The 14,957-nt window shown below is 36.0% G+C and overlaps 1 protein-coding gene across 1 annotated transcript in view; it reads left to right on the top strand.

Annotated features, from left to right (window-relative positions):
- LOC306849166 (protein dispatched homolog 3-like) overlaps window positions 1-10,891 on the top strand; it is a gene marked incomplete at both ends in the record, with an annotated part of 48,645 nt that extends 37,754 nt beyond the window's left edge. The window contains 7 exons of the mRNA XM_079384019.1: window positions 3,507-3,682; window positions 5,356-5,482; window positions 5,779-5,924; window positions 6,563-6,722; window positions 6,958-7,071; window positions 8,797-8,972; window positions 10,547-10,891. Of these exons, the coding sequence (XP_079240145.1) occupies window positions 3,507-3,682; window positions 5,356-5,482; window positions 5,779-5,924; window positions 6,563-6,722; window positions 6,958-7,071; window positions 8,797-8,972; window positions 10,547-10,891 (1,244 nt within the window). The remainder of the gene's footprint in view (window positions 1-3,506; window positions 3,683-5,355; window positions 5,483-5,778; window positions 5,925-6,562; window positions 6,723-6,957; window positions 7,072-8,796; window positions 8,973-10,546) is intronic.
- Window positions 10,892-14,957: the final 4,066 nt, after the last annotated feature.

Genomic DNA, 14,957 nt, shown 5'->3' with positions numbered 1-14,957 from the left:
GTCCCCCCGGATCCTCGGCATCACCCTGGCTCGTTGGCTCTCCGTCTCCGCCTCGGGCTCCTCCACCACCTGCTCCGCCGCCGTTGCTCGGCCCCCTGGAGTCGGCGGCCATCCCTCCTCCATGGCTCCTCCCTCCGTCGGCTCCACCTTGGGCCATTTTCACGGCTGTGGCCTGGGTCCAGCTGAGCGCCTCCTGCTCCGGGTCCCTCCTGTCTCTTCCCTGGCTCCTCCCTCCTTCGTCACCGCCTTGGCCTCTGTCTGCCGGCCCCCTCCCGGGTATCCGTCCTCCTCCTGAACCGCCTCCCTAGTTCCCACCCGCCCCTCCCCTTTGGATGTTTCTACGGTGCGAGGACGCACCTTCCGGGAGGGGGGCGATATGTCAGGATTGTGGACTGTTTTGTGTGTGTTTTGCTCCCCGTGTGACCCAGTTTCCCCATGTTAATTGTTAATTTGATCCCAGGTGTGTCTCCTTAGGTCCCTCGTTATCCTGTGTTTATAAGCCCCAGTCCTTTCAGTTAGTTTTGTCGGTCGTTGAATTGTCATCCCTGTCCGTGATGTGTTTCCTGTGCCTCCCATGCTCCTAGTTGGATTAAAGATTCTCGTGTTTGTGAATTCCTCGTCTCCTGGTCTCCGTGTCTTCGTGCTCCCGGGCAGAGATGTAACAATACGTGGGAGAACATTCATTTTAATCACCGATATACGAGCCTGAAAATAAGTAGGAAGACGACACCAATTTTCCAATTCTGAGGATACTTTGGCTGGAATACCATTATAGTTTTTTGAGACGATTTCCTGCAGGGAGGGAAAAACATCTAACCCCAAGTACTTAAAGTTTTGAACCAATGGAATAGATATAGAAAGGGACATGGAATCAATTTTAGAATTGAGGGGAAGTAAACATGACTTACTCCAATTAATTTTAAACCCAGAGAGAGATCCTGAATGGATATGATGATGAAATATGATGATGAATATTCCGTATATTTATGGGAGTAATAGTTTCAGATTGTCGGACCGCTTGAGCTAAGGGTTCCAAGGATAGGGCAAATAACGGAGGAGAAAGCGGGCAACCCTGACGAGTACCTCGGTGTATAAAGAATGGGTTAGAGCGAACAGCACCTGTGAGAACAGTGGCTGCTGGATTGGCATACAGAACCTTTATTATATTTATGAAACTCGATCCTAGACCCAGATGCTGTAGAACCGCCCATAAATATTTCCATTCTAGCTGATCGAAAGCTTTCATCGCATCTAGAGATAATACTGCGCAAGGAGAAGACAAACTATTATTTGAATTAATATGATATAACCTGCGTAAGTTATCCGAAGCTGAGCGAGATTGGTCATCATGAACTAGCCTATTCATATATTTCTCTAGACGACGAAATAGTACTTTAGCATATAATTTAACATCAGTCCCTATCAAAGAAAGTGGCCTGTAACTAGAACAAGAAGTCGGATCTTTATCTTTTTTTAACAAGAGAGAAATAACAGCTATATTAATAGATGGGTGAAATGAGCCTCGAGTAACTGAAAAATTGATCATATCTAACATGAGGGGGCCTAAATCCGTCCAAAAATTATAATAAAATTTGATTGGAATGCCATCTATCCCTGGGGATTTGCCCTTGTTCATAGATCGAATTGCTGACTCCAGCTCCTGAAGAGAGATCGGTTCAGCCAGGTATTCCGAATCTGAATCTGACAGCCTAGATAAATCAAGGTTGGACTGAAAAGATGCAAAAGAGCCAGGGTCACCATCAGCAGAAGTAGTATAGAGTTAGAGTAAAAAGAGTAAAAGGCAATATTAATGTCTTTTGGGTCTGTAATAATGAGCCCAGATTGGGATTTCACAGCTGAAATATTAGCAAACTTTTCACTGTTGCGTAATCTTAGGGCTAAAAGGTGGCTTGGTCTACTCCCTTGAAAATAATAATTCTGCCTGGATCTTTGGATCAGGAATTCTGCTCTGGATCTCAGTAATAAATTGAGTTTGGACCTAACCGCCATGATTTCACTGAGTGTATTGTCTGAGAAACAACTCTGATTATCTCTAGTCAGATTCTGGAGCTGTGATTCCAGTTCAACTATCTTTTTGTTTTATTAAGGTCAGTCATAGAATGAATGAATGAATGATGCATTTATATAGCGCTTTATTGTGTATTGCTGTACGCCCAAAGCGGGGGGGGGGGGAGTCTCTCCTCAACCACCACCAGTGTGCAGCATCCACTTGGTATAGGTATCAAACAGAATTACTGCGTAATAAGACAAAATACAAGTTTGAAAATAAAACCAGTTGAGTCGACCATTAAACCACCCCCCACCCTCCCCGTTACCATTAAAAAAAACACATTCCCATGAACTATGGCAGATCAAACCAAGAACAAACCTTGATCTGCCAGCACCCCTTAATATGGTCCGTGGCGTCAACAAAACCCTGCACATTACTGAAGCACCAACATTTGGCCCCATAGTCACATATTGACTAGGTAGTATTCTATTTTAAAAACTCAGTAAATAAAGAAAATAAAATAAAGAAAGAAAGAAAAGATAGAAAGAAAAGAGAGATACATATATGCGATACTGTATGTACAATGAACTATGAATTAAGAAGTGAACATTAAAGTGAACAGTGAAAGACAGTCACCTAACCATTTAGAGCATCTCTTCTCCGATTAGAGAGCAAATGTCCAGCTGAAGTTCACTGAGAGTTGGTGGATGAAAGGGATCTGAGAAAAACTCTTGCCTCTTCTGGGGAGTATAGCATTTTAGGTTCACCTTGATTGAGAATTACCTTCAGCGTTGCAGGATAAAGCAGAAAATTCTGGATGCCAGCGTCTCTCATCTCCTTCCTAACTGGCGCAAATGCACTTCTTTTTGCGGTGACTGGAGAAAAATCTGGAAAGAAAGACAGTGTTGCTCCGTCGGAAGTTTTCACCGGGACATGAAGTCTGGCGGTGCACAGAATGAGCTCCCTGTCCGTTTACTGCAGCAGTTTAAAGATGAAAACCCGTGGTTTAGCGCGATCTGAAGAGAGCCTTGTGTACATAGTAATTTCTATTCAGGTTTTCACTTTTTTGCAGTTCACTTGCAGTCCTGTGGTGAGAACAACGAATTTTCAAAGACCCCATGAAATTAAAATTAGAGTTATGTGGCTTTAGTCCAAGTCTATTAGATTTGAAGCCTGCTAATCTACTCATAAAAATTGACCAAATTATATTACCATTAATAAGAAGTATGGGGTCAATCAGATTTGTTAATGAAGTCTCTGTAACACTTTAGTATAGGGACCAATTCTCAATATTAACTAGATGCTTATTAGCATGCCTATTATTAACATATTACATATAACATAATAAAGCACACAATTTTATTTGGGCTATCCCAAAACAAAAGCGATTAAACAATATGTTGCTTCTGAAACATACCCAGGTGCAATCTTTCTCATTTTAACACTAAATGCTGTCAGTTATTGTTTAATTCTTTCATAAGTGTCATCTGATCAGCTCCTACCCAGGTTAAGATCTCCAGGACCTCCGGCTTTAACCCCTGCAGTGGAGGTCAGTGTGGGAAACCAGCAGTGCGTCCTCTAGTGGACACCGGAGCCATGGTGTTCGTGGTGTTCGGCATACTGGGCATCAACCGCACTCAGCGCTCAGACAACCATGTTATCGGAGACCTGGTAAGACAAAATAGAACTCTTTACACTGAGTGCAGAAGGGAATCATGAATATAAAGTCTCTTCATGAAAATGGATAATGGATTAATCATATTCAACATCCAAAAATGGCTTGTAACTTAAAAGGATAGTTCACAAAATGAAAACAAGTCAATTGTCACTTTGAGAGTCAAAAAAAGCAACACACAATTAAGTCCTGTGGCTCCTGACGGTATATTGAGTGAAAAGAATGTAGATCTCAATATATAGTCAGGAGCCACAGGCATTAATTTTGTGTTGCTTTTTTGACTCTCGAAGTGACAGCATTGACTTGCATTTAAATTTTTTTTAGTATTTATTTTCAATTATCCCTTTAGGGGGATAATCAGAATCAAATCTCAATTGGCATACTGTGCTTCATAAATAGTTAGAGATTAGAATTAATTTGTCCCAAGTCATTTTAAAAGTGGCAAGATAAAGCTGGATAGTTAACTGTCTCTGGTGGATTTTCAAAATATGAAGCCCTGCAGGCTTTGAAACTTTTTCCACAGCTCCCACTACTATGAACAACAGAAAATATCAGGCACCCAAAAAAAAAAAAAAAAAAAACCTGCTGCATGTCATTTTATTATGTTTTGAAAGAAACATATTTCCTCTATAATTCATGACCTTGAAACTCAACCATATAAAGCATACTGCATGATTTTATACACGTTTTGCTGAAAGCTTGCTCAAAATTTAGCTGAAAAGCCCGTTGAACACAATCTACTACATGCTTTTTATAATCTGATTGATAGTTTATACGTCTTAGCAAGTAAAATACATTTTAGTATACTATTTTATTACCACCTTCAGCTTGTGGTTTACATGTCCTTTTGCCATGAATTTCTTGCTGATTTTAATAAAAAATAAATGTAAGAATAACTTTTAAGTGAAGTGACATACTTAAGTGAGTGAACGGTATTATATTGGGTGTTATATTGAGGTATTATATTGTTAATAATACCTCAAGATGAACATTTACTGGTCTGAAGCAACTTTTTGTTTACTTGATCTATAGATCTTTTTTTTTTTTTTTTTAATCATGTTCATCATGAGTGGCAAATATGATCATCAGGCATTTGTGGAACGTTTATTTGTTGATCTCTCAATCATCACTTTATTGCATTGCATGTTTGGGACTACAGAGCTTTAATCATAATATTATTGACTTATTTAATCAACATATTATTGTGAGATATACAGTCACAACTGATATTTATATGCAATTTATGTAATTCGTCTGTTGCACTGTTATACAAATCTAATTGATTTACATTACAAGGTATCAGAATTAAATTTTACTTTTAAACCTAATGTTAAAAATGTAAACATCAGCATCTGCACCAAATTGTTTTTTTTTTTGTTGTTGGTCACTTTGAGACTGAATAAATCTGAGGTGTTTTGTCCTCTTTAAGTATGAGGTCCATATTCTCTTATATCTTACTATACGAGCCATACAATCAAATATGATGCTCAAGAAAAGATTTTTCAGACTATTGTTTCATTTGTCAGACTTTAAAGGGTAATAATTTTACTTCCATCTTCCATGATTGTTGATGTGGTCTCAGTCTTTACACTGTATATTGATTGTTTTCCTTTGAAGCTGTTTTATGAATTATTAATTTAATGATTATTGATGTTCCTCTCCCTCAAAGGGTAGTGTGATCTATGATCCAGACTTTGATGTTTTTAATGAGATCGGGCACTTGTGCAAGCTGTGCAAAGCCATCAGTGCCAATACCAAGCTGGTGAAGCCTGGTGGAGCTCAGTGTTTGCCATCAGGTGAGGAGGAATCATCTGAAATACTTGCTTAACGCTTTTAAATACAACTATTATTAGGCAATATTATTGATTTAAGTGCACTGACACCATCAGAAGAGAAGAAAATTTGAACTGAATTGCGCTGGACACTAACTTTACAACATCAACACTCCTATGATGAATTAATGAACTGATGATTTAACAACATTAAAACTGTTTTCTTAATGTGAAGCTGCTTAGAAATGATCTGTATTGTATAAAGCGTTATATAAATAAATGTAGCTTTCAGTAGGTCACGTTTTGTTTCTCTCCTGCAGGTAACAGCCTCACATCCATCCTGCCGTTACTCCATCCTGAGTGTCACTCTCTTCCGGAGCCCAATCTCTTGCCTGGCCAGCTATCCCATGGTGCAGTGGGCATGCAGGGCGGTAGAGTGCACTGGATCTCTATGGCTTTTGAATCAGTGAGTGCATTGCTACAAAAGTGTCGTTCAGTCATATGAAATACTTGTATGGTGCATTTTTCACCCTTTGTGCGAGTGTGACAGCACCAAAAATAGCTTAATTACTTGACTTCTTACTCAAAGGTTGTTAAGCATTTTTATTAGGGCTGTCAATTTAATGGGTTAATTTGCTGCGATGGGGAAAAAAAAAAACATGTTAAAATTATTAATGCATTTAAAGCACCCAGACCTGTACATCATCTTACATTGCATACAGTTGCTGATGAACATGATGTGTATAATATTACAATAATAACGCGGCCTTCCATTCTCGCTCGTTCTGCAATAGCACAATGAACGCTCTGATGACGTATCATGTCTGGACAACCTATCGTAGCCCTCTGACAGAGGAATATGACTTGACGAACATTTTATGGTCCTGTGCCTTCCGCAGACGATATAGATACACATAAATACATGCAGACCACCTAAAAAACATTAATGGCAGTTTAGAACCTCATAGCATTATGTATGCAATTCTAATTGCAATGTAAATCTCAGCTAAATTAATTGATCATGTAATTAATTCAAATAAAACATTTCATTGCTTGCCAGCCCTAATTTTTATATAAGGGTTCTTCATTGTCTCTGTGTTTCAGACCACCTACAAGGGAAAGTCTTCGTTTCAGACACACTCTGATTTCCTCCGATGGGAAAGCTTCCTGCAGAAGCAGCTCGCATCACTCCCAGCATCGTCGGCTCTGAGACGAGGCTTCCAGACCTGCCAACACTGGAAACAGATCTTCATGGAAATCATAGGCAAGAGAGCAAAAATAGAATGTGGCAAAGACAGAAAGGAGCTTTGATAAAAATGGCCCTGCTTGAATAAATGAGCAATTTAAGAGCGATTAGTCTGAGGCGCAGACATCATTAACATGAGTGCTCATTAACTTCACTCTCGACAACTGACAATAATGAATCTGCAGTCAGATTCTCTATTTATATTGCATTAACCTCTTTGAACTGCTCTTTATGCACTGCCCTGTGACTGTAGGTGTAGAGAGCGCCCTCTACAGTCTGCTGCTGTCACTTGCCATTTGCATTGCATCAGTAGCTGTGTTTACTGCTCATCTGCTGCTGCTGCTGCCAATCCTGCTGAGCATTCTGGGTATGTCATACCTGTCCAAATACTGAGTAACTGTACAAAATATTAACTACTGGTGTAATTTTTTTGTTATTGTAAACCTCCGCTGTTAATTTCAACCTAAAAATCACAAGAAAAAAAAACTACAAAAACAAATGCACAAAGAAAATGTTATTATGCACAATTAATATTAAGCCTATTTTTTTTACAGTCATTTAAATTAGTTTGCATAGTGATATTATTTTTAATTAAAATAATTGATTTTGTCCCAAAATTAACATTATTGTGTAATTATTTACATTTTTAAATATTTATACATAATGTTACATTTTTAAATATTTATATTATCTAAAATATATATATATATATGTGTAAATATTATGTAGAACTGATTTAAATTTATTGAAATAATAAATTGTGTTTTAAATATAGTAAAAAATACTGCCTTGATGTCAATAGTTTGTTGACTAAAAATATTACAAATCTTTTTTTTTTAAATAAAAATAAAACTGTGTATATTTATTATGTATATATAAATACAAACACATGCATGTATATATTTAAGAAAAATATTATATTTACATATTAAATATATTTTTATATAATATAAATTATATAAACGTAAATGTTTTCAATATATATACTTTTTGTGTGTGTCTTTATATATACAATATAAATATACACAGTACACACTCATATATTATGTAAACAAAAACTTTTATTTTGGATGCGATTAATCGCGATTCATCGTTTGGCAGCATTACTTACAAACATTACAAAACAATAAAAACAAAAATTACAGATATTGCCTTCGCAAATAACTGAAATAAAATGTATTTAAATTTAAGTACTAAAAGCAAAACAGAAATAAATTTAAAATTAAAAACTAATAAAATGACAAAAGTAAATAACATAATTACTTTAATATGAACTATAAAATAGCTAATTTAAAATATTAATTAGTGTTAGTGTATAAATATTATGATTATTGATATAATGATTACAGTATATGACAGTCTAATGAGAATCAGCATTGAGAATAATGAGAATTACAACAACAACAACAAAAATGCAATGGACAACATGTGGATACATTACTGCAATAAAAATGTGGAGGTCAAATGTGCAATTACTCACAATGCAAAAAATGTAAAACTGTCTTAAAATTGTTTAATATTTCTTTAGGTAATAATGTCATTTAGTTTTTGCATGAAATGTGACCTGGACATGCTAATGTGAGATTGATTCTCTAATTTACTGTAACCCCTTGAAATATTTTACCACCATTTATTACAGCCAACTAATTTTCATCAAGGATACATAAATGCAGTGTCTCCCTTTGGATGGTGCCATCAAATGCCTGCTTCAGCCATGCTGTTGAATTTAATTGACTCATGTACGATGTACTGACGGTGAAAATCATTGCCTTTGAAATGTCCCATCTCATTTATATGTTAATACAATATGCCAGACATGACCGTAATTTAACTCTCTTTCAACCGGTAATATTATCGCTACAAGTGATTACTCAGACTGAACGAATATACAAATTATGCTAAATGAAAAGAGACTGAGAAAATCATCCCCACTCCTAGGTGTCCAACTAAACAAGGAAATAGATTTCAAAAATGTGCAATGATGCTTGAATTCAAGTAGGGGAAGGAATAATAATAAGTGTTTTTAAACAATAGGACCCTGAAACGGGAGTTTTTAAAAAGCATGAACTCTTGGCATGATGTGCGTTGGCAGGTATGGTGTGTCTGGTGGTGGCGGTGATGTATTGGCTGGGATGGGAGATGGGTGCAGTTGAAGCCATCTCTCTTTCCATATTGGTGGGCTCTTCAGTGGACTATTGCCTTCATCTAGTGGAGGGATATTTACTGGCGGGGGACACTGACTCCTCAGGACTGGCTGATCACAGTTCGGTATGATTTACATTTATCCATTACTGTCGAAATCTCCCGTGATGTTGAAATGAAAAGACAGTTCCTGACTGTTTTCATGATGTGTTCACATCCCACTTCATTGGTTGTGTTTTGGGCTTGTAACACTGAAGATATGTTGGATCCAGGGATATCTTTTAAGCTGTTCAGCCGCTGAGGTTTTCTTCCAGCATTGTGCCCCAGAGCAAGACACTGAACGCTGGGACGCTGCAGGGAACTCATTTAAACCAGCCGACTGTAAGCTACCCTGGATAAAACAGCATCTCCTAAATAAAAACCAAAAACAAGTTCATGCCCTCACTCGTGTGCATCAGGTTTTGATTAAAACTGTTGAAGGAAACATGAATATCACAGCTAGATACTAACTTAAGGTGTGTTTAATAATTAATTATAATGGTGTTCTTGATGCATTAATAATATTTTTTATATTTATTAAATGTCAATATATTATTTAATATATAATATATTTTTATTAGATTATTTCTGTCATATATTATATATTTATTTATATTTATATTTAAGTTTATTTATCTTAGTTAGCAGGACATAAGACATTATCGATACACTATAATAGAAAAAAATCAAAACGTAACAGTAAATTATTTTATTTTTATGTTCAATTTTATATTACATATTATAATATATTATGTTAGTTATATACTATATGTTTGTTTATTTTTATTCATTATTATTAATTTATTTGATATATATTTACGTATATATATCTTATGCAAGTCAGAATCTCATTATAACTGTAAGGCATGGGTGCACCCAGTGCACTAATAATGTTTTAAAGAAAAATTCATAGATTTCACATCTGAAAGAGGCGGACGTGTGTTTTCTGTGTGTAAATACATTCTATGAATCACACGCATTCATATTTGACAGATGATCGTAAGATCAAATTTAGCATGGTTTCTATGCAACATTTTATAAACGAAGCCCCAGGTCTTTCATATCAACAACAATTTTCATATTTGTCGTTAAATGTTGATACATGTATGAATATTTGGTCTGATTTTACACTTTCTCATCAACTAAATATGTTCAGCAAGAGAAATTTGACAAATTAATGACTATAAAAATGAAATACTGACTAAATTACAAAGAATATTTTCATTAGGCTAGTAGACAAAAAGTATGATTAAAACAGAAAACCGTGTAAACATGAACAGTAATCCTCTCTGACTGCAGCGTTATGGAGAAAACCTGCTGCTTCTGAGCACAGATCCAGTGACGAGGAGAAATGTCAGCATACTGATGAGATAAACACGTCTGATCCTCATGAAGCTGGAGGAGAGGAAGCAGAATGCAGAGTATATATCTCTCTGCTATTGTGAATTTAATCGCTGACAGAGTTGCCAAAACTCACCACAGATGAACTGTAAACATGAGGGGCAATTCACACTTCTTCATTTAGTAAATCTACCAGACAAGGAATTTGAAAACAAGCCACCAAAGTGAGAGTAGCGAATGTATTATTTTTTTTTTACTCATGTGAGGCTAATGTTAATATGACTTTTCACGCGTGTCATTCCCTCTGCTTCGGCTTGCAGGAGTCCTCCATCAAACGGCAGACACGGACCCTTGAAGCAGCCAATCACGTGGGCGTTGCTATAGTTTCCAGTGCCGTGACGACGGTCATTTCAACCATTCCGCTCTTTTTTTGTGTCATTGTGCCTTTCGCCAAATTCGGTCAGATTGTGGCCATTAACACAGCCATTTCTATCGCCTTCACGCTCACCGTCACGACCGCGCTGCTGGCCACGATGGGCCCCGGCGACTTCACCCGTCCTCCCAGAGCCGTGCTCAAAGCCGCTCTGGCGGTCCTGATCGTGGGGGTCTGTGGAGGTGTGCTGTGGTGGACTGGATCACAGTTCACTCCGGACACACTGATCTGAATCAGGAAGCAGGTGGATTTCAAGAGCGCCTGTGATTATTTGAGACGACATGTGTGAACTCTTTTGTGAAGCAGGTTTTGGAAAATGCAGTATTTAATATACTGTGGCGGCCAAAAGTATTAAAACACTAGTATTTTCACCAGCTAAAAATGGTTTGAAGTCAGTTATTTCTATCTATTTTTCTGTAATGTGTCAGTAGGAAATATCAGTTTTCATTTCCAAACATTCATTTTGCCATTAATTGTAATAATCCAGTGAGATTTTTGTCTGACAACAGCCAGTGCTCCACACAGAGATCTGATCTGATCATCATCCAGTCTGTCTGGAGTGACATGAAGAAACTGAGACAGACTAAATCCAGAAGAACTGTGCCAACGTCTCCAAGATACTTCAAGAAACCTCCCTGCAAAGCTACAGTACTGTTAAAAGTTTTAGGCACTTGTATAAAAATGCTGTAAAATGAGGATGCTGTCAAAAATAATGCCATAAATAGATTTTCTTTATCAATTAACTTCTGTAAACTAAATTAAATCAACATTTGGTGTGAGCATCCTTAGCGTTTAAAGCAGCTTTTGCCCTCGGTGCACTTTTGCATAGTTTTTCAGAACGTTTTTCATGTAAACTGATATTTCCTACTGACACACTACAGCAAAAGATAGAAGTAACTGACTTCAATCCATTTTTAGCTGCTGAAAATACTAGTGTTCTAATACTTTTGGCCACCACTATAAATGGCACACTGTTAGAAATTAGGAAACCCTAATATGTGAATAGTTTACAGTCTGCATGAAGGTAGCAGATGTGGGAAATGATGTCGGACACATTTAGGTGAATAACTATCAAGAATTGCTCTGTCAGGGTTTAATGTTAATGAATGACTAAGAGAGCTGACAATTCCTCAGTGTTTTGTATTTTATTCACAACCTGGACTGGAGTGACTCAGAGGGTCGTGAGGACGTGTCTTATTTCGGTTCGACTGTGAAGAGGCCCTGAAGTCTCAGAAGAGGAGAACATGAATTCTGTGAATTCATCTTGTGCGTGACAGCAGGACAACACTGGAAGAGAAAGAACGTGCAAGATGAAGCTACTTTTTCATCTTCCTTGAAGGATTTTGTGACCAAGTTGGTGTTTTATGCTGAAGTTAATTATTTGATTTCCAAATCTAGAAGACCTACTGTACATTTTGGTTGAACTCAGCATGAAATGGCATTCACAATCTATTTTACTTTTACACGCTGATATTTCTGAGTGAAACAGGATATTTGTTTTATCCAACCCAATATCATGAGAACATTTTTACCTGGTGGAAATTAATACAGTGTGATTCGTAGAAAAACAAAAGGGAATGATGGTCCATCCCTAACAAGGAAGCAGATCATACAAATTATGAATCAGATCGTACAAATTCTCCACAAGACTGTCAATTTTTAATCGGGAATTGATTAGAAAAAAGTCATGTTCACCCTCCTGAGTATTTTAACATATCACTTTGTCTTCAGATTGAAAGATTTTTGAAAAGCTGTGTTAGCTAAACAGTAACTCAATACTAAGCAAATTGGCTATTGTTCAACATTAAGCAATAATCCGCACAGCCTTGGTTATATCAGATGAAAAGGAAGAGAACAGAAACTGTTAACTATTACGTTGTTTTTCTTAAAATAAAACTGAAATTAATATATTAAATAACTTAAATTTCCTTGGTAAGTAACTGAAAATAAGTGGAAGTATTAAAATTACTAAAACAAAAACGTAAATATAAATTTAAGCTAAAAAAATATTTAAAAAAATTACAAACACAAAAATCATAAAAAGTTAAACAAAATATAAAAACTGAAAGTTTTTAATTAAAATAAAATATCATAGAAATATTAATAAATACTGTAATAGTGTATACTATTTTATTAATACTATATATTTATATTATATAATATATAACAACACTAAAATAAAAGATTGTTATATTAATATATATATATATATATATATATATATATATATATATATATATTTGACTTGATCTCATTAGAAAAATTTAATTTTTAATTTGGAATTTTGGGCAAAAATTTACAAGTTTAAAAAAAAGAAAAAGAAAAAGAAAATTCACCCCTAACCTATTCATCAGAGGAATGCAAGCAGATCATATGAAAACGTATGTATGAGCAAAAACATACAAAGCTGCTAGAAATTCCCCAAATGTAAAATAATTACAAATTGCCACGAGAGTATTCTTTGTAATTACATGCTCAATAACACCAGAAACTAGGGAAATAGGATCTATTTCTGATTTCATGTTGACTAAAGAACACAAAAGCCAACATGTTCCTACTTTAATGTAAGAGGTGACTGTAGTGTTTGGTTTTGTCCAAAACCAATGACGAGGGTTGCAGTACAGATTGTACTGCTTAGGGCACTTAGTTGTATTTCAAAGTAAACATGTTAAAAGAGTTAGTTTTTTTGTCTGTGAAATGTTAAGGGTATTGTCTGGACTTTTATAAGATAAAATCATGGTGAATTTCATGCTGGCTTTTGTAAGATTCTGGTGAAACTAATATTGAGTTCTGCAGAGTGATGTTGTGCTTCTGATGTGGTTTGTTAAATTCCCAGTGAAACCCACTGTTTGCGTTTGTCTTTCTGTACACCAAATGGATCCACTAACTCCGTCTGTCTTCATCTTTTATGATTGTTGCCATTTATCTGTATTTCAAAACATACACACACAAAGTTACAATAATCACAGGCGACGTTCAAACGGCTTGATCATTTTGACCCTTAACCAGCAGTCTGGAAATAATACAGCACTTCAGCAGCAATCCACTTTTCACTCGCTGTCCTCCTAAAAGCTCTCCGCTCCGCATGCAGGAATTCAGCACACCTTCACAGCTCTATCTGCTTTTCTTTTTTTGATATTCATGTTGAGCACTGAAATATTTCAGAGAAATATTCACACATTAACAGTTACACAAGAAATATGCTGGCATCAGCGTGTATATATGTGTGTGTATATATATATATATATATATATATATATATATATATATATAAACAATTAATACAACATTGTAATAACTATAATATAAAGCAAAAATATAATAAATTTAAAATATATATTGTGGTAAAATAATCAATAATCATTATTAGAAATATACAATTTATTCATATTACAGTTACAAGCTACTTATAGTGGATGGGTGTTTGGTTAAATTTGCTTTATTTTCTTTATGCAAATTTTCTTCCAGTCAGTTTTGGGGTCAAATTTGACCCTGGCATTTCTTGACTCACCAATTTCTTGATTCACCCCAAAATGGCTTATTGACAGAGCCCAAATCATTATTTATGGGTCTATCATATAGGTAAAATATAATATTTACATTACAACAATCAAATCAAAAATACAAAGTTTTATACCTCAATTTATAGCCACCAACCATATACAGTGCCCTCCACTAATATTGGCATCCTTGGTAAATATGAGCAAAGGCGGCTGTGAAAATAAATCTGCATTGTTTATCCTTTTTATCTTTCATTCAAAGAATTCACAAAATTCCAACCTATCATTGAAGTAAAACAATTGAAAGTGGGGGGAAAATCTCATAGTGAAATAAATGCTTTATCTAGTTCATGTTCGCCACAATTATTGGCACCCAATTATTGCAATGTCTTTTTCCCAGGGTAACAGCTCTGAGTTTTCTCCTATAGTGCCTGAAGAGTTTGGAGAACACCTGACAAGAGGTCAGAGACCATTTTCTTAATACAGAATCTCTCCAGATCCTTCAGATTCACAGCTCCATGTTAGTACTTCTTCTCTTCAGTTCATCCCACTTATTTTCTGTAGGTTTCAGGTCAGAAGACTGGGACAGCCATGGTAAAAGATTCATTTTGTGCTCAGTGAGCAATTTTTGTGTTTATTTTGATGTTTGTTTTGGATTTTTGTCGTGGTGGAAGATCCACACACGACCCATTAGAAGATTTCTAACAGAGGCAGTCAGGTTTTGATTTTTTATCTGTTGGTATTTGATAGAATCCATGATGCCATGCATCTGGACAAGATGTTCATGACCTTGTCACG

The sequence above is a fragment of the Barbus barbus genome (genome assembly GCF_936440315.1).
Source record: "Barbus barbus genome assembly, chromosome: 29".
Classification (NCBI taxonomy): domain Eukaryota; kingdom Metazoa; phylum Chordata; class Actinopteri; order Cypriniformes; family Cyprinidae; genus Barbus; species Barbus barbus.
The sequence above is the reverse complement of the archived record's forward strand: the minus strand, read 5'-3'. Positions and strand labels throughout refer to the sequence as shown.